Consider the following 20,569-nt stretch of genomic DNA (forward strand, 5'->3'; position numbering starts at 1 on the left):
CTGTCCAGAAAAGAACTAGAAACAGAGTTTATCTGTGGACTTTCAAATGGAAGATGTATTTTGCAAGTTTTAGCAGCTAACAAGCTTTCGTAAGAGTGTTCACAGATAACACATGACCAGATGGTGAACAAAGGTTGGGGGATCGTAATTGGCTATGCCCTGTTAAGGCCTATGGATACAAGGCTGGTATTTCAGATTCCCCAATAAGAACATCTGTAGGTTATTGTAGGTATACAATTTTGTGTTCTGGTTTGAATTTCAAAGTTAAAAGTTGAAATACTGACAATCTTGTGTGTACAACAGGGTACAACTTACAGTGACTCTTCTTAAACCAGCACAGAACACCCTTAGGATGTGGCCAACTGTAATCTACAATATTCACTGGGGGGTTTTGAGCAAGAAGCTCAACAGCTCTCTAGTGAAGCCCCAAAGAGAATATGATCTTTTTAAATTATTTGTTTATTTATTTAGAGGTGGGGTCTGGCTCTGTTGTCCAGCCTAGAGTGCAGAGGCAGGATCCTAGCTCACTACAGCCTTGAACACCTGGGCTCAAGTGATCCTTCTGCCTCAGCTTCCCAAGTAGGTAGGACTACAGGTGCATGCCACTACACCCAGCTGATTTTTAAAATTTTTTGTAGAGACAGAATCAACCTTTGTTGCCCAAGCTGGTCTTGCATTCCTCATCTCAAGTGATCCTCCCATATCAGCCCCTCAAAGTGCTAGGAATATAGGTGTGAGCCACCACAATCCGGCCCAAAGAGAATATTACTTTTAACTCAGAGGGCTAACATAAGAGGTAACTGTTTATAATTAACAATTTTAAAATACCATTGAAACTCAGATTCAGAGTTAAAGACTATTAGCCCCTGGATTATGAGAAGACAGTTCTGTTGATAATTATTTTATATTCATTGCTACATAGTCCATAAAATTTGTGTCATGAATTGCTTTTCTTGCACTTTTATAATTTATGTACCCCCATTAGAAAGACTATTATATACATTGTTAGGTGATGCTGTATGTATTGCCTTCAATAAAAATTAAAATTCCTTTAATTTCTTGATAATAAAATTAATTTCATATTGAACCCTTCAAATGTGAAGCATTGGTAAGTTATGTTCTTTACTATTGTGACAATTAGTGGAGCTTTAATATCAGTATTGCTATTTTTTTATAATTTTATAAAAATAAATATTATCTTACACTGCTCTATTTCTTAGCTGTTAAACTTTTACTGCTATAGTTAAAACACTTGATATTATGAAGTACTTTGGGTTGTCCTATGTATATTGACATTTAATAATAATTGGGAAAGAGGCCAGGCACAGTGGGGGGCTGAGGAGGGAGGACTGCTTGAGGCTAGTTTGAGACCAGCCTGGGCAAGAATGAGACCCTATCTCTACAAAAAATAGAAAAATTAGGCATGGTAGTGTGGACCTGTAGTCCCAGCTACTTGGGAGTCTGACGCAAGAGGATGGTTTGAGCCCAGGAGTTTGAGGTTGCTATGAGCTATGATGACACCACTGCACTGTAGCCCAGGTGACGGAGTGAGACTCTGTCTCAAAAAAAAGAAAAAATTGTCAAAGAAATTACATGAAAAAACTTTGTATATTCATCTCAAGAAATGTGAGATTGTTACCATGTTGTCTTTCTAGCCATCCCTAGGAGCAAAAAACCTTTTTCTTTTTGGCTATAAGACCCTCCACACACACACACACACACAACCCCTCTTATCAATCCTAGAAGTTAGAACTGTTTTCATATACATTCCTAAACCAAATACTGGCAAGGAGGATGGAATAACCATGATTGGCTTAGACTAAAATCTAAGGTACATGGATTCCTAATATACAGAAAGACCTGGGGTTCTTCTCTGCCAGCCAGCATAAAAGGATTATAGGGTTGGTAATCCACATCTTTGATACAATTAGTGACTCTTGCATTATAATTTGTTTTCAGGGTGGACAGGCTGGCCCTTTGCAGAATGGTCTAATAGTCAATGACCCTGTCATCCAACTTTTTTTTTTAACCTATTTTCTATCTTCCAGTTCTCAGGAGTTGCTGGGACCCATCATTGTTTTTTGTTTCTTTCTGTCAGAATCTCCTCTCAGATCAAATGGAATTGTAAAAGTAAGGTTAAGACAATATATTACTACCTGTGGCAGGCAGAATAATGGCCTCCTAAAGATGTCCACGTCCTTATCGCTGGAACCTGTGAATATATTAGGTTACGTGGCAAAGGAGAATTAAAGTTGCAGGTAGAAATAAGGAATAATAATATACTTTCTGAAAAATATTTACATTTTAGCAAGGGACAAAGTACTTGCAAGACATTAGTCAGCCGTTTTTTGGTTGCAAAAGACAAAAACCCAACTCTAAACAAAAAGATCTATTGGTTTGTATAACCAAAGTGTAGAAAAGACAGGGATGGAACTGCATCAGGGAGGCCTAAAACCAAGATGTCAACATCATCCCCCATCCCTAGTCACTGTGGCATCTTTATTAGTTTTCTTCACTCAAACAAGCTTAGTCCTCACAGCGGGGACCTTGGTCAATCATAGCCCTGGATCCACCTCCATGACCCAAACATCTCCCGTTAAGTTTCACCTCCAAAAATGCAGATCACATTTCAACATTAAGTTTGGAGGGGACAAACATCCAAACCACACCATAGTCCAAGTGTGTAAGTGTCCCATAGGGAGGGAGTTAAGGCATCAGCACAGACACAGCCTTGGGGAGAACTGCTCTGAGGCAGACAGAAACCCCAAGCAGTGTTTACTCTCACCTAAGAAGCTGTATTTATAGTTTCAGACATTTTCAGACTAATAAAACAGATGTTTTGGGTTGCTTTGCACATGTAATGGGAGATAGGAGGGGTTGTCTGCAGACAGATTGTCTACAACTAGCTGATTCAGCACCTAAACTGCATCATATAAAGGGCTATCTCCTTTGTAGGCTTCATTAGTCAGCTCGGGCTGCCATAATAAAATACTATGGACTGGATGGGGAACAGTCATTTTCTTTCTCACAGTTCTAGAGGGTGGAAGTCTGAGATCAGGGTGCCAACATGATTGGGTTCTGGTGAGGGCTAGCTTCTGACTTGAAGACAGCAAGATTTCTCTTCTTAGGACACCTACTCTGTTGGATCAGGGTCCCATCCTCAGGACCTCATTTAACCTTAATTATTTTCATAAAGGCCCTATCTCCAAATATAGTCATGTTGAAGGTTAGGGCTTCAACATGAAGTTTGGGAAGACATAAACACTCGGTCTATAACACAACAGGTATATATTTACATGAATGGGAAAACAAAGGCTAATGTGTCTTTAAGCAAATACCTTAAATGCTAACCCTCTTTCAGTTTCAGCTAAAAAACTAAAAACCTGTGAAAAACAGCAACTTTTAAAATTTGGATAAAGTCATCTTAAGTCATGCTTAAAATCATCTCCACAATTTGCACTACTTTGTAGTATAGTGTTTGCCCTCTCAAAGCAACAGCTTGCATTTTATTTTAGTAAAATATTTTTCATTCATACTACAGTGATTTAGAACTTGAAATAACTGGAAGAAATTTGTGTACCTTCCTTAACCTTTTCTTCTGTGCACAAATCAACAGCAAAAAAGAATTTTATATAAAATAAGAACTTCAAATTAAATGCTTCAGATCACAAACGATTTGCAAGATCCTTCGAGCACCTCCAGAATGCTTTCTGTAAAAATAATCCATACCATCGTCCCTGTACACTGGATATACATATGAAATCCTAGACCTTGAGAATACTAAGAATAAGATGTAGTCCATACCTCAAATTTAGCCAAGAGACACACTATGTATATATAACTCATAAAATCTTAAATGTGAAAATGGGAGTTTTACTTGTAGCCAAAACAGGGAAGAATTCCCAGAGGATAGACTTGAGTCAGGATTTTATAGGACCTATATAAGCTGGCAAAGGAGGGGAAGGTGACTTCAATTGTTCTCATCTGTTCCATGAAACTGATCTCTAAAGCACTACTGGGTAACATATTAGTCCACCATTAATTGCTATATGTTCTTGCGAGCAATAAAAGTCTATAATTCAATTACTGATTGAAATAGTCTATAGTTTAGTTGTTTCACTAATTCAGACTGTCCTTTAACCCAACTGGCCCAAATTCAAGCAGTCTTACCATGTACACAGTGATTTATTTATTTTTATTGAAAATTCAAAGTAATACTAAAGAAAAACATTTAAATAAATAAAAAATCATTCCATAGTTCCCTACACTAACACAATGAATTTGTTTTGCATATTACCTTCCACATGCATAAAGATTTTATCAAGTCACAATCAGCGTGCATACTATTTTGTATTGTGCTCATTTTACTTACCACATCACATGTCCATGTTTCTACAGTTTTCCAAATAATTATTTTAATGGCAGTATAACACTTCACTATTTTTATTAGCCCACTTTCATCTTTGACATGGATTTTTTAAACAATTTTTTGCTATTTAAATAATGCAGACATAAATATTTTCATGCATTTATCTTTTTTTGAATTTTTTTAAAAAGTTAAAAATATAGGAATAGAATTTATGGGGCAAAAGATATGATCATTTTTATGTCCCTTGCTATGTTGTACTATATTGAATTCCCAAAGGGTTGTATCTATTTAAAATGACATCTGAAATAAATGCATTAAACAATCTCCTGGGCAGGCACAGTGGCTCACACCTATAATCCTGGGACTCTGGGAGGCCAAGGCAGCAGGATCACTTGAGCTCAGGAGTTCAAGACCAGCCTGAGCAAGAAAGAGCAAGACCCCGTCTCTACAAAAAATAGAAAAATTAGCCGGACATAGTGGTGTATGCCTCTAGTCCCAGCTACTCAGGAGGCTGAGGCAGGAGGATCGCCTGAGCCCAGCAGTCTGAGGTTGCAGTAAGCTATGATGATGCCACTGTACTCTAGCTGGGGTGACAGAGCAAGACTCTTTCTCAAAAAAAAAAAAAAAAAAAAAAATCTCCTAAAAGTTTTTCTAAAAACCAGAAATGTTAGGTAGTTTTAAATATTGGTATTTAAAGTTAAAAATAATCATTGTCTCTTAAAAAAAAAGAGTGTAGAATAGATGGTCTCACAGATAACCAAAGGTTTAGAGGAGTTAAGTTAGGTAGTGCTTCCTAACTTTTCCCACGTTATGGCACACATGGAAAGTGATCTTGTAGGCACACTGGAGACAATGGACAAAGGTGATCCCGATTACCTTTAGCTGCATCAAGGGGTGAACAGATCCATATCTAGGCACATCTGTGACTTGCAGTGCCAATGTGCATAGGTCAGGAAGCTCTAATCAAAGACAAGTTAAGTGACTCAACTCAAGTAACAAAATCTAGTTAGTGGCAGAGCTGGGAAATGAATGTAAATTATTTTCTTGTCAAGGTATTTTCTACTATACCACAACTGTTCTACATGCTTTCTGAAATTCAGCTTTATAAGCAGACATGTATTTACATGTAAGAATAAAGAGCATTTCCTAACATGCTTAAACTAAAGACACCTAAGCCAGCAATTTACATCAAAGCTGAAAATTAAAAATAGCCCTTAGCATAAGCAAATATTTAACTATCTTCTCTGCAATTTTTCATATTTGCCATTCTTTTAGTTTGTAAACTCTTTGAACAGTAATAATCCTTTGCACATTATTTTATATATATCTGGTAGTCAGTAAATAAAGAAAAACAACAATAAATTATCTACACTACAAAGGAAAAAAAACTAGACTTAAAGTAAATCTCCATTCTAAATAATTTTAAAGATGAAAAGAAAATTTTAAGTGTTGATTTTGTAGAGGTAGAGAAGATTCCCTCTTTAAATTTCAAATTCCTACTAGTTAATGGCTCTTAAGAGACATTTCATTCCGTAGAATGATTCTGACCCATCCCCAGTGTTGATGCTACCAGGAGGAAAAGATTCACTACAGAAGTATTTCACATTTTACCAAGTGTCAAATATTTCGTATCACCTTTGAAAAGCAGAGATTATAGGGGTTAACCCCACTTACTCAATTGTATATATACATAAGACTTTTCTTGCCCATTAAGCACTGGGTTTGGGAGTAGAGTGGGGTTAGGAATTAAAATCTACTGATCCCCTGTCATGTGTCAGATCACAATAACAAGTAAGGAACTCAAAACCCTACATTCCATTTTTTTCTCACTGTACTCTGAAACAGTGATTACCTGGCCATTTCCGCAGATTCAATCAGACATTATACACACAAACACACCCGTGAGACCGCATAGCACTTGGGAGATTGCCCACTATTTCCCACTTATTAAGATCTGGATCATATTTCTCAATGCTCTGAAGATACGTTCCCTTGGAGTAGGAGTATCCTCCAGTGACATAAATACATCCATTCATGATGACAGCACCGCACTCCATCCTCCTTTCCATCATGGGAGCTATCTCTCTCCATTCATTTTGTTCAGGGTCATAGCATTCCGTGATCGTAGTTTGTCCACCGACTAGATAGAGCTTATTTTCAAATGGAACTGAGCATAATCCATATTCTTTTAAAAAGAAAAAAGAAAAGAGCAATTTTTTAGTATAACAAATAAAGGAGATACCATAGTGTGGTGATGTAATAATCCCTTCCAACTTAGCACACAAAAACAGAGTAGTGGTGACATTTTAATTGTGGCACACAGCACTGCAATACTGAGGCTTAAAATCCATTCCCTGTCACCTGATTCAAATCACTCATTCCTGCCACACTCCCATTACCCCTCAGCTCATCCTTAAGCTGGCTTTGCAAGATGCCAAAGAGGAATTCATCCCACAGACCACCACCGTTCTGGGAATTTCCCAATACAGAAACCTTTTATTTGACACCTATCTGTCAAGATGGTAGCAGTAGAGTCCTTCTTCTAGGAAGATATACTAGGTAAGCTGGTGTAGGTCCCTTCGGATCCTGGTAGCTATCCCTGTAACCAGTGGCAGACAATCTGTCTTGTCTGCTGCCACAGGTGCCACACAGGATGGCCTCGCTAGCTTCTCTCCAGAATGGACATCGGAAGTTAGAGAAATACACACCCAGATTTGTGGGGTATGAGAGTCTATTACCCTCAGAAGCTGGGCAAGGTGCTCCCAGCAGAGGGCTGCTATGTGGGATCTGGGTCCTAGGGCTGGAAGTCTATACCTAGGGGCCCCCTTCCTAGGCTGTTGTAGTGTTTCCCATTTTATTCATCTCCTCCTCCACATCCAAATCTGTTGGCTCTTCAAGGCATAAGGACGGTTTTCACAACTCTACTTCCTCTCCCTTCTTCCCACGGCTGTGATGATGGTGAAGCGAGTGAGGTGCTTAAGTTGCAAAATGTTGGGAGGCACAACTCTCTTGAGTCACTCTCTGAGCGACTCCTTAAATTCTGTGCCTCAAACGTCTCACTGGCCTCATCCTAGTCCCAGACCTATTTCTTCCACACTCCCACTTTTAACATCACTCCTAGCCCAATAATTCATTCTCTGGGAATATCAGTCATAAAATTACACTCAAATACTTCTAACTGCAGCCCTAAAGGAAGAGGAGGATTTGTCAGTGGCACTTACATTATAACAAATAAATAAAGATTTAACTGGCTGTTGCTGAGCAGTTCCTTCTGCCTTGAAGTTTCTCCTTTTCCCAGGTCTTTGCAGGGTTGCTTTCTTCTTGTCACTCAGATCTTATCTTACTGTCACCTCCCCAGAGGGCCTTCCTTGCCATCCAAGCTGAAATGGCCAGTGAGGCATGCCTACCACATCATGCTATTTTAATTTTCTTCATAGCACTTTTCATTATCTGGGATGTTCCTTGTTTAATAAATGTTTGTTGGATCAATGAATGAGTTAGACCTTGTACCCTCTTGAGCCCCAATGTGTGCCCACACTTTCATGTGGAAGAAAATCTTATCAGTGAGCCCTTCTTTAGAACTAGAATGTACAATCAGAAATGTGATTTCCTCTTTAAGAGTGGAAGACAACTTCTTATCAGTAAAGTTCTTGCTACCTAGATTGGGTGGTTTTTTTGTTTTTGTTTTTTGATGCAGAGTCTTGCTCTATCACCTGGGCTAGAATGCCATGGCGTCAGCCTAGATCATAGCAACCTCAAACTCCTGGGCTCAAGTGATCCTCCTACCTCAGCGTCCCAAGTAGCTGAGACTACAGACACCACCACGCCTGACTAATTTTTTATTTTTTGCAGAGATGGGGTCTTGCTATGTCATTCAGGCTGGTCTTGAACTCCTGGCCTCAAGAGATCCTCCCACCTTGGCCTCCCAAAGTGCTGGGATTACAGGCATGAGCCACCATGCCTGGCCCCACTACCTAGGTCTTCAAGGCTAAGGAAAGTTTCAGAAGAGGGCATCTTTGCTTTGACTCCACATATTGTTCTCAAGTTTCAATTCAATTTAAATATTTTCAATTATTCAAAGAAATAATTCTCCTGTTAAAAATTCATTTGTTTACTTTCCAGTTACATATATATAGAATTTTTATATGAGTTAGTATCAAGTACTTGTGAAATACTGTTCATATAAATTATATGAATTATTCCATCAATGGTTACTGTGAAAATTAAGGGTGGTTCAAAAATTTTATCAGCTGGTATAAGTGATTCAACAATGAGCCTACTAGGTTTTTCTTAAGTTATTCAAAATTTACCAAAAAATCCTCAATTTGTGATTCTTATGTTAAGAAAGGTATCTCAGTCTTCCTATAGCAGTAAAAATGTTTAAAATAAAGTGATTCCTGACTCTTTTTCCTGTTACCCAAATACAACACACAATGTTCTGTTACTGTTGATAGGAACTTTTCCTTCCTCAGCTGTAACTGCGCTTTTTGTCATTCAACTCCTCTAAGCTAGTAAGGCCATGGGACTGTCTTATTTACTGTGCTCCTAGCACTGTGTATAGAATACGCATAGGAAGCACTCAGCAAATATCTGTTAGATATATGAATGGTGAACAAATGAGTGATCAAGCATGGGAATGACATGATCTGTCACGGTGCAAAGAGTTTACACACAAATATTAAAATAAATACGTGGCAGTTATATTCAGTGTTAACATGAGTGATATGAACAAAGAGATAGAGGGGTTCAGAGACAACCATGATATCCATTGGAATTGATTTTGATTTTTTCCCCTAAGATTGTGCTCATTGAAAGGACTTACAAAGCTTATGTAGTCCAACTTCCTTATTTTACTGGAAAGTAAGCCCCAAGAGGTTAAGCCACTGTACAGGCAAGTAAATAAATGGCAGGTCGAGGAGAGAGTTCTCTCTCCCCACTTGATACAGCTCTCCACTGGCCCTTCTCCTTTGTCATCTACTGTTCCTTCCCTGTTCTTCACGCACTCTTCTTCCTCAGCCCATTCTTCAACTCAACATGTTTCCCAAGATTCTGGCCATAACTGTCTTCCTGGGCCTGCCCTCCCAAGGCATCTCATTCATCCCCATCCCCACAGCCGTCATCCAAGCAAACAACTCCAAGATCTCTACATTTAGTTACATCCCTCTTCCTGAGCAGCAGACCCACATTTCCCATTGCTTGCTGGACAGCTCTTTTGGGTTCTCCAACTAGTCCTTCACTTCATCTTCGAAACTGAGCTCATCTCCTCCCTTCCTCTCCCTCCCCATTGGTTCCTCCTTCAGTACCCTCCATCCTCCCAGGCAACTGGCTGGAGACCCTGGGATCACTGTCAACTCCTTACTCTCCTTCATTGCCTGTATCCAATCAGCCAAGGAAGCAAGCAGCTGTTGAATCCATAATATTCTCATATCTGCCCCTCTTTTTCTACTCCTACCACTTCTTCAGGCTTTCAGCATTCCTCATCTGGCTGATTATTAATACAGCAGTCTTAGCAGATCTCCTTGCCTTCTGTTTTTCTCCCAATCTGTTCTAAAATGGGTTCTCTTCTTGTTTTTTTGTTGTTGTTTTGTGTTTTGTTTTTTTTTGGAGACAGAGTGCTGCTAGAAGTGCAGTGGTGTCATCAGAGCTCACAGCAACCTCAAACTCCTGGGCTCAAGCCAACCTCCTGCCTCAGTCTCCCAAACAGCTGGGACTAGAGGCACGGGCCACCATGCCCAGCTAATTTTTTCTACCTACCCATAATCATAACTACCTACCCATAGAAGCATTCTAAGAGTGCCAGATTTCCCTTAATTAGACTTAAGCTCTCTCTGTTCTCAATTTCAATAGCATTTCTTTCTTTCTTTCTTTTTTTTTTTGAGACAGAGTCTCACTCTGTTGCCCGGGCTAGAATGCCATGGCGTTAGCCTAGCTCACAGCAACCTCAAACTCCTGGGCTCAAGCAATCCTTCCGCCTCAGCCTCCCAAATAGCTGGGACTACAAGCAGGTGCCACCATGCTTGGCTAATTTTTTCTATAGTTTTAGTTGTCCATCTAATTTCTATTTTTTTTAGTAGAGACGGGGTCTCGCTCTTGCTCACGCTGGTCTCAAACTCCTGAGCTCAAACAATCTGCCCGCCTCAGCCTCCCAGAGTGCTAGGATTACAGGCGTGAGCCACCGTGCCCGGCCAACAGCATTTCTTTGTGTATTACAGAACTTACCAAAGATTCCTCTGTATTCCCATCATGAATGTGTATTTGCTACTAGATTCTGAGTTCCTGTAGCAGTAGAGACTAGCACTTAGTCATCTTTGCATCTTACACAATTACCAGAATACTACCTTTCTCAATGTAGGGTCTCAATAAATGTCATCTTGAACTTAATGAAACAATAACCCCATGTTTTTCAATTATACAAAGCTGCCCTGTTAAAGGAGTTAAGATAAAAGATAACATTTATAATACCTTTTAAAAATAATAGTAGTCATTTCTTCTTACTCTAACTATGTATCTATATAAGGTCAACTCAAGACTGACATTTTACATTCCTCAAGAGGTGCTGGTAAAGTGCCAAAGAAGCATACCTTGCTATATATAATTCAGTGGATGCAGATACAAATGCCTTCAAGAGCTTAAGGAGATAATAGACTAGCTGAGTGAAGCAGGCCAGGGGTAAGAAAAACAACAGCACAGGCTCCCTAGGTCTGTGATGTGATGAGAATTGCAGGGATTGTGGTGAAATGGAGCATACAAACCTCCTCTAACAGGAACAGCTACAACCTGGCTCCAGTGATTGTTGCCTGGAATATGTGTCCAAGGCTGCTAGATATTCCAATTTTTCTATAGGCCAGAAATCATGATTTTTACTTGAAATCTCCTAAATTTTATATAGTGGTAACAAGCCAGTTCAAAAATATTTTAAGCACTGTGAAAGCTAAATAGAGCATATCATGCAAGATGCTAATTTGATACTTGTTTTTTAAATTTTGTCAGGAAAAAGTCCAATGTAAATCAAAACTTTACAAGTGGCATTATATGTTCCCATTGATTCATACTGTAGTTTAATATTTCTTTTGGATTGATTTTGAATTTTCCATGGCTTTTAATACTTTGGATTAAGTCACACTGCCTTTTAGACTCTTTTCAAGTAGTTAATAAGCTATATGCAATTTAAATATGTCACGGGGGACATTAATTTTTAAGGGAATAGCTTTATGAAATATATATTGAATTTATAATATAAATAACTGCCCTCTAATTTGTTAATCTGACTTTTCATGCATTGGATTTTCTTTGTAAACACAAGTCTGTCCACAAAATGGGCATAGTAATATCTAACTCATGAGGTTCAAATGAGTTAATAGTGAAGTTGGTAAGAGAATGGGCTCTAAGCCAGACTGTCTGGGATTCAACCTCACCTCTAACAAGCAATAGCTGGCTGACCTTCAGCAATTTATTTAATTTCTCTGCCTCCGTGGCCTGTAAAATGAGATAATAACAGTATCTAGCTCACAGAATTATTGTGAGGTTTAAATAAATTAATACATGTAAAATTATTGGAATAGTTAGTGCCTGGTACATACTTACTGGATAGATGCTAGCTATTACTCAGTATGAGCTGTTATGATTACTTTCTGTTATAACTTCAGTGATCACAACAAAGAGTCTGGGATGGTACATATGAGCTACTAGGAGGCAGAAGCCTATGCCCTCCATGATGTCTTCAGAGCCAGGGCAGCCTGTGGCTGAAGTTTCTTTTTACACAAAGCCTGTGGCATATGGAGATGTAGCACCAGATTTAGGTGTGCTCCACCTGAACCATAAGATGAGATAGATGATGTATGGCTAGAAGTAGCTGTAATGGTCAAAAGCAAGAGAGCTTCCCTTAACAAGAGGCAGATTGCTTAGCGGTTAGAGCACAGGTTGAAGAATTCAGACTGCCAGAATGTGAATTCTGGTCCACTATTTTCAAACTGTGTGACCTTGGGAAAGTTACTTATCCTTTCTAAGTCTCCATTTCCAAATATGTAAAATGGTGATAAACAATATCTGGTCATAGAGCTATAGTGAGAATTTAAGGTCATCTTACATACAATGTGCTTAGCCAGTGCTTGACCTACAGTAAGGGCTCAAGAAGATTCCCTATTATTTTTACTCTCAGACAGTTCAAGCTTGTGAATTTCAACTACCCTCTCCAGTGATCCACATGGAATCCTGATGCTCAATGGAAAATGATTCAAAGTGATATGGTGATATGATGATATGAATCTTTCCTAATGAAAAAAACTTAAACACATGGCATAACTGTAATAGGCTAAAACCTGTGCTCCCCCCAAGCTCTTCACAAAGAGAAAAGTCAAAGAACAAAAGACATCAAAGAAGTCAAGCCAATCCATGGGCAGACAACATTGTCCTCCTCATGGTAGTTAAGGTGAGGCCAACGTAGGGCTCTGCACGTCGTAGGAGTGAGTGCTTAATAGTAATTGAAATCCAGAAAGAACATGCTTCTAAAAGAGGAAATAATCTGTAGCTGAACTCCAATCACCAGGTACTCTTCCCATTTGATAGCTAGATCAGTGCTTTTTAACTGTTTATAAAAAGCGTGTTTTATATAATGCATGCAGTAAATGAAAGAAAGCACATAACAAAGGAAAAGGAAACACAAAAAAGAACCTAAGTGAAAAAAAATTTTAAAAGAAACTACCACCTTTAACTACATAAGCTTAAAATGTGCATTGTGTAAAGACATCAGGGAAAATATTTGCAGACGTGATCTACCTGAAATCTAATAATGATGATTGTTAGATGGATATATGAATATTTTGAGCCTTTTAATTATACCCCTGTGTAGGCTACTATAAAATTAGCATTTTCTATTTCCAGCCCATTTTTTAGCCATCCCTTACACTGATAAACTGCATCACAACATGTACTAGTTGAGATAGTATTTTGTTACCTGGATGTGGACTGGAGGTGATGAGGCTCCATTCGTTGATATCTGAATTGTAGCTCTGGACCTTGTCATAGGTGCAGCTTCCTCTGTAGCCACAGTGGCCACCAATGACATAGATAATTTCATGTAAGACACAGGCAGTAGCATTTCCCACACCTGTGTGTTAATTAAAATCACACCTTTAGATTGATCTTCATTCTTTTTGGCAGTGAATACTGAGCAAAATTTATTACTGTTTTCGTTATTATTGATGGTAAATGCAAGGTATTGTGCTAGGTGCTATGAGGAATAAAATAATAAAAAAGGAAAGCTCCTTGTGCTCTTTTAAAAGAAGGTGAGACATGCATACAAATACAGTCATGCACCACATAACAATGACATTTCAGTCAACTGCAGACCACACATATGATGGTGGCCCCATAAGATTTGATGGAGCTGAAAAATTCCTATCACCTAGTGACATCATCACAGTTGTTATAAAGATACAGCTCAAAGTATTACTCACGTGTTTGTGGTGATGCTGGTGTAAATAAACCTACTCCTCAAGAAGAGCCTCAGGCAGGTCTTTCAAGAGGCATTCCAGAAGAAGGCATTGTTATTATAGGAGATGACAGCTCCATACCTGTTATTGCCCCTAAAGACCTTCCAGGGGGACAAGGTGTGGAGGTGAAGGACAGTGATACTGATGGATCCTGACCCTGTGTAGGCCTAGGCTAATGGTGTTAGTTTTAACAAAGAGCTTAAAAAGTAAAAAAAAAAAATTTTTAAATAGAAAAAAGCTTATAGAATAAGGATATGAAGAAAATATTTTTATATAGTTGTACAATGTGTTTGTGTTTTAAGCTAAGTGTTGAAAAAGTTAAAAAGTTTTTTAAAAAATTTAAAAGTTTATAAAGTAAAAAAGTTATAGTAAGCTAAGATTAATTTACTATTGAAGAATTTTTTTTTTTTTGTAAAAAGTCTATAGGCCTTCACATTCACTCACCACTCACTGACTCACCCAGAGCAACTTCCAGCCTTACATGTGCCATTCATGGTTAATGTCCTATACAGTTGTACCACTTTTTTTTATCTTTTATACCATATTTTTACTGTACCTTTTCTATGTTTAGATATATGAATATAGACCATTGTGTAATAATTGCCTACAGTATTTAGTACAGGTTTGTAGCCCAGGAGCCACAGGCTATACCATATAGCCTAGGTCTGTAGTAGACTATACCATCTAGGTTTATGTATGTATATTCCATGATGTTCACACAATGATGAAATCATCTAACGACGCATTTCTGAAAATGAACCCCCTCCCATGTTGTCAAGCAAAGCATGACTGTAATTGGAACACAAGGTCTAGAATAGTAAAACTACCATAAAAAGGGGAAAAATGAATGACTGTGAATGGTCAGAGCAAAAAGACAATGCTTTTGACTGTGGAAATTGCAGCAGGTAGTGGCAGAATTTGACCCCAACCTTGGTAGGTAGGACTTTGGCAGGTAGAGGTGAAAGGAAGACATTCTAGGCAGAGGGACAGGCGAGTGCATAGGCTTACTGGACAATGTCAAATAGCCCAGTTTGACCAGGGTAGGTGGCACATTGTTACATGGGAATTAAGGCTGGCATGGTAAGCTGAAGCCACGTGATAAAGGATACTGACGCCCAACTAAGTATCTGGACTTAATTCAGTGAGATTATTTAAGGTTTTTAAACCGAGGAAGGGAGGAGGAGGAGGACAGGTGTCAGAAAGATCTAGGTACTGGCCCAGTTGAGGAGTATCGAGGGCCTGATTTAGATGGGGTATGGAGGGAAGAGCACAGAGGCAAGAGACAGAGCTAAAAGAGATAGTCCTTAATGAATAACTGACTGAGTCAGAGACAAACCAGACTGATTCAGTGGTTCTGAGCTGGGAAAACTAGCAAACACTGATGCCACAGAAAGTAAAGAGAAGGAGGAAATGGGTTCAGCAGGGGAAGATAAAGAGAGGAAGAAAGATGATGAGGTTCATTTTAGTTGAAAAGTTGGTTTTGTCTTTCCACCAACTTTTACTTAGCACTTTTATGTGCGGGATACACATAAATGAATCTTCTTGTTCATTTCTACTCCAAAATTAAAAGTTTCTTATGAAAAAAAAATTTAGTAGTTCCTACACAGCCATGTATTTATTTCTTTTCTGTACATCACATCCCTAGACCAAAAAAGGAAATGAATTTGAAATTTGACTCTATCCAAATTAAGTTCTCACTACCAGGGAAAGCTGTTAGTTCACTTCATGACAACAAAATAAAACTAACTGAGAAAAATGTTATCTTTTCTACAGAAAAATGGGAAACTAAAAGTTCAGTATGAGTCTAACCATCAGAACAAATACTAGTCAAAACTGCATATAAATGACAAAAAGTGTTACCCTTCCCTTGGATGAGTAGATATAAACAAGAATCAAAGATACAAGTTACAAGTATAAAACTAGAATTTCAGAGCCAGCTGGGAAGTGGGGAGACCTCTGGGGTATGAGGGTCTCCTATTCCACTCAAAGCTAAGGCAAGAACACATATGGCTTTCTTTCACAGTAGATACATTTCCTTTTCAGCAAGCACTGTTTCAAATATAATTTTTTAAAATTTCAGTAAAGTAATAAACTTCCATCCTCAAAGAAATATACTCACAAAACCACTGATAACCACTGTTACCTCATTATCAAGAATCAGAAGCAGAAATGTATCCAGGTTTACAATAACAGCTAAAACATTACTATTCTTGTTTCTTTTTCAGGATAAGAATCAGGACATTCTGAACCATCCTGGAGTCGGTAAGCAGCCATCAAGCTCTGGCAAAACCAAAAACCAGAGCAGCAATAGCAACAGGCTTTAAGCTACCTTCTCTCACCCTACCAACTATTGCTGAACCTGTGGGCATGTATGAGAGTGGTCATGATTTAGTATGAAAGATATTTCTGCCTATCAAAGCCAACATGTTCTTCTATAATGGTGTTCATGACAATTATGTGTAACATTTACTGAGTGCTTAATCTGTCAGATACTGTTCTAAGCACTTCACAAGTATAAGGTCACTCCTCTCAGTAACCTTAGGCTAGGTAATATTGATATCTTCATTGTACAGATGGCAAAACTGGGGCACAGTGAGACTAAATAATTTATCCAAACTTACCAGCAAGTAAGTGGATTTGGACCCAAGCAGTTTAGCTCCAGAAGCAGTGTGCCTGATCACAAGACCATTCTGCCTCTCAGCTTCCTGCTAGTCATCCAAGGATCATACCAGGTCAGATTTCCAGACCAGGTCAAATTCCCACACCCTCTCTAGCATTAAAAAAGAAACAGAAAAGCCTGGGAAGAATCATTTGGGACAAAATTTAGTAATGACCTACCAGCTGCTTTTGTACAACTCCCCAGCACCGAAGAATAAATGTAATGAAATAAGATTCCAGTTTAACTTTTTTTCCAGTGGGAGAGAAGGAGAGCAAGGCTAATATATCACCAAATACAGAAGAAAACACAGTGTTTATCAGACAGATACTGAGATCCAGTAGTGTGCCTGGTTCTGTGGGCCACGTGAGGGAGGGTATGGTGTCTGCCCCTGGTGCTTTAAGTTATGAGACAAGACTGAATCACAAAAAGCAGAGGTTATTTGTTTCTAGTTCTTGAGAGAATATACTTTGTTACACTGTGTAGGGAACAAACCTTACAAGGTTTTAATGAAAGACCTCTTGAGAGATGATCAGTGTATTTTAAGAGGAAAAAGGTTGAATAGTTAAAAGCAGATATGAAAAGTATTCAATTTTAAAAGAAAAAAAATTAAAACATGAACTAATAAAACTATCCAGATTTGTCTCTTCATTTAGCCTTTCACTTAAGTATAAATTCTTAAGACTTGAAGCAAGATCTAGAAAAAGATCTAGAGTTATGATGTAAAGTAAAATGAAATATACTGTTTCCTTATATAAATGATATTTCTTTTCTATTAGAGTAGCATACTCTAATCACATAACTCTGAGACAAGTTGAAGACTATGCTATGCTATGTTTTTACCTGGAACATTCTGTGCAACACTGGTTGTGTAATCCACTATAGTTTCTACACAGCATCCCAAAGTTGAGAAATGAGACTGCTGGCCTAAACCCAGACATCTAAAACATACAGAATAAACATAGTCTGCACTTACCTTTAATCATGTTTGCAATAGGAATCCATTTCTCTTTTAATGGATCATAGAACTCAGCCTCTTCTGCTGGAGCCCCTTTTCTGTAACCACCTAAAGCATAGACACAGCCACCCAACGTGACTGCACAGTGGTAATACCTGGCACTGAGCATTGGCAAACCTTCTGTCCATTCATCACTTTCACTGTTATAGATCCACACTGTGTCAAGAGCTTCTATGTTATCTGTCCTGTAGCCCCCAGTTACATAGATGTTGGGTCCTAAACATGTAACACCATAGCTCTCCCTGGTATAATCTGGTATTTCTGCTCCCTGAATCCAAACATTTGTCAAAGGATCCCATATGTGAACCTCTGATAAAGGATGCCAGTAATAGCCTCCAACGATATACATTGTGGCTGTGGACCTCTGGGATATCTCTTTATGCATGGGATTCAAGGCATTGTATATTAGAGACCGTATCTTATTTTCAGTTAGTAGGCAGCTTCTTTGAAGGCCTAAAGCTGTTTTTAAATACACTGGATCTATATCTATGTTGATATAGCTTAGTAGATTATATAGGCATTCAATTCGATTTTCTACATCATGAGCAGTCCACTTAATAACTGGCTCTATGATAGCTTCTTCTTTCCAAACACTGAGATTCTTTCTGGACAAGATAAAGAGAAACTTTTCAAGGCTGATTTCCAGAAATTCTTCTTGTTGCCATACTTCCTTAAACCTTGAACACAGAATTCTTCGAGATTCCTTCTCTAATTCTGGACACACATGAAATTCTGCAAAGGAGTGCATTCCAATACAATTATCAATATCCAAGTGCCTTACCAAAAACTGCTCACAAGCCTTCTTTACTGAAAGGAACTGTAGCAGATCTGCTGCCTCAAGCAGGCTTTGAACATTTCTTTTAGTTATTTCAATTTGGGAGGTGTATGCATAATTTACAAGGCCTTCCAGAATATCATGGTGGATGCCAGAGAGTTTTATTTTATCTTTAAATTTTTCTTTCATGTCAGCTGTGAACATTGCCTTAAAATAATTGCTGCAAGCAGCTAAAACAGCTCGGTGACAATGGAAGATTATGCCTGAAGGACACTGAAGGGTAATATCAGTAAATAATCCATCCAAGTAAAATGTTCTGAATGCATCCAGAAAATCCACTGGATGTGTCGAATCCTTGAAAATATAAATATAATCTTCTTGTCCTTTTAGAGCCATGGCTGCAATAAACATGAAATAATAAACGTATTTCAATTTTGTACATTACCTCAAATAATCAATGCTAAATATTCCAATCATTCTAATGATTGACTAGCATCGGATACCCCAAAACTAGATTAAGTTCAGCATTCTAAGTAACAAATGCAAAATGTGGATGGATTGTTTCATAATTTATATGGTGGTCAATTGAAATTCAGGGTAGCGAGGAGCCTGAAATGAGGCCCCCAGATTTCACAGTGGTTCTTTTGAGAATACTGATTTGCTAACCCATTCACCCAGTCTCCGCAGTCTGCCCCGGCCTGGGCGTCTGAGAGGAGCCCCTCACCAGGCAAGCCAAGTGTCCTAGGGGTTACCCCACTCGAGGCCGGACCTTGGCCGCCTCAGCTCAGCCCGGCCCCAATTTAACCTTTTCCCCTAGCTCCGTCTCCCTTTCAAATCACATCGAAATGCCAAGAAAGGGATGACTGAAATATAAGTGGCCAACAAGAAACCTCAGAAAAGGGTAATCTCGTGCCTTTTAGCTTAAAAGAAACCTCAGAAAAGGGTAATCTCGTGCCTTTTAGCTTAAGCGAGGAGATAAAGGAAAGCGGACCGGCCTGGCGCAGCCCCTCCGGCCCCCGCGCCCGCTGCAGCGGTTTCCGCGCGCCCCGCGCCTGGGCCCCGGTCCCACGTTCCCGCCCGGAGACCGCCCCGCCCCGGGGCCTGGCGCGGGCTCGACTCGAGGGCGCTGCGTGCCGCCAGTCGGGCCCGGTGCCCACGGCCCTTGCCGGGCACCGGCGCAGGTGTGGGGAGGGCACCACAGGCGCCCCGAGCGCCGCGTTCGGCCCTGCCCGGCGCCCGCGCGGCCATTGTCTGTGCTCTTCTGCAGCCGCAAGCGGGCTCTGGAGGCGGCGCGGCCTCGCCCTCCCGCGCCTGGCCCCGCTCGCTCAGTGCCGGCTGGCCGCGGGCGGCGGGTCCGCACAGCACCTACCTCCGGCAGAAGCTCCGGGACGCGGTGCTGGCCCGCGGGCTAGCAGCGAGTGGGAGCGGGGGCGCCGCCGGACCCTCTGACCATCTTTGGAAGAGACGCGGCGGAGGCTGCCTGCTAGTGCTGCTCCAGCCCACAAGCGGCTCCTATTTTGGTGTCCCGGCTGCTCCCCCACCTCCACACGAACAGCCCCCCGTACGGCCTGGGCGCCGGGCCACTCGCGGGAACTCCCCCATCGCCCGGCCGCGCTGCGAGCGGGGCGGGGCGGGGCGGGCGGGAGCGCGGCGGCGGCCCCTCCCCGGAGGCTGCCCCCGCGGCAGGTGGGACGGCTTCCTCGCCGAGACCGCCCGTCCCCTTTCCTTGGCTCGCTCTCTCCCTCTCTCACACACACTCTCGAGCGTCTTCTCTTAGATAAACTGTTAGTCCCAAATTAAGACCATATATGGGTGTGTATGTACTTTTTCCTCTGCCTCAGTAGCTCTCACCACCCCAGGCCCTAATGGTGAGGGGAGATAGGAAAAGTGTGGAGAGAATGTGGCAAAACTAAAGATCTGGGACTGGAGTTGCCTTCAAAATGCGAGAAGTAGCCTCCCTTTCCCACAGACGCCATGCCACCCCCAACAGAGCACTCAGGAAGGAGCCTTTGGGGCTGACTGGCACATCACGGGTTAACCAGCTTTGAGGAAAACGGGGGTCAGCCAGGGCTAGGATTCGGGTTACTTAATTTAGAGCGCGGTAGCGACAAGCAGCCTCCAGCCTTTTTGGTGACAATCTATTCACATAAAGATGTTCATGTGCTATTCTAGAAAGTTCATTTTCTTGTTCCAACAAAAGCCAGTATCAAATATTTTCATGTATCATTCCTTTTTTTAGATAAAAAATTAAAACTGCTAG

At 40.2% G+C, this 20,569-nt stretch overlaps 1 protein-coding gene across 1 annotated transcript; it reads right to left on the bottom strand.

The window, feature by feature from the left end:
• Nucleotides 1-5,749: 5,749 nt before the first annotated feature.
• Nucleotides 5,750-19,969, bottom strand: KLHL23 (kelch like family member 23). Its single transcript, XM_045558726.1, has 4 exons — nucleotides 19,679-19,969; nucleotides 17,493-18,707; nucleotides 13,323-13,475; nucleotides 5,750-6,554 (listed from the first exon to the last, which is right to left on the bottom strand). The coding sequence occupies exons 2-4, from the start codon at nucleotides 18,703-18,705 to the stop codon at nucleotides 6,244-6,246; spliced, it is 1,677 nt and encodes a 558-aa protein (XP_045414682.1). The 5' UTR covers nucleotides 18,706-18,707; nucleotides 19,679-19,969; the 3' UTR covers nucleotides 5,750-6,243.
• Nucleotides 19,970-20,569: the final 600 nt, after the last annotated feature.

The sequence above is a fragment of the Lemur catta genome, chromosome 8 (assembly GCF_020740605.2).
Source record: "Lemur catta isolate mLemCat1 chromosome 8, mLemCat1.pri, whole genome shotgun sequence".
Lineage (NCBI taxonomy): Eukaryota > Metazoa > Chordata > Mammalia > Primates > Lemuridae > Lemur > Lemur catta.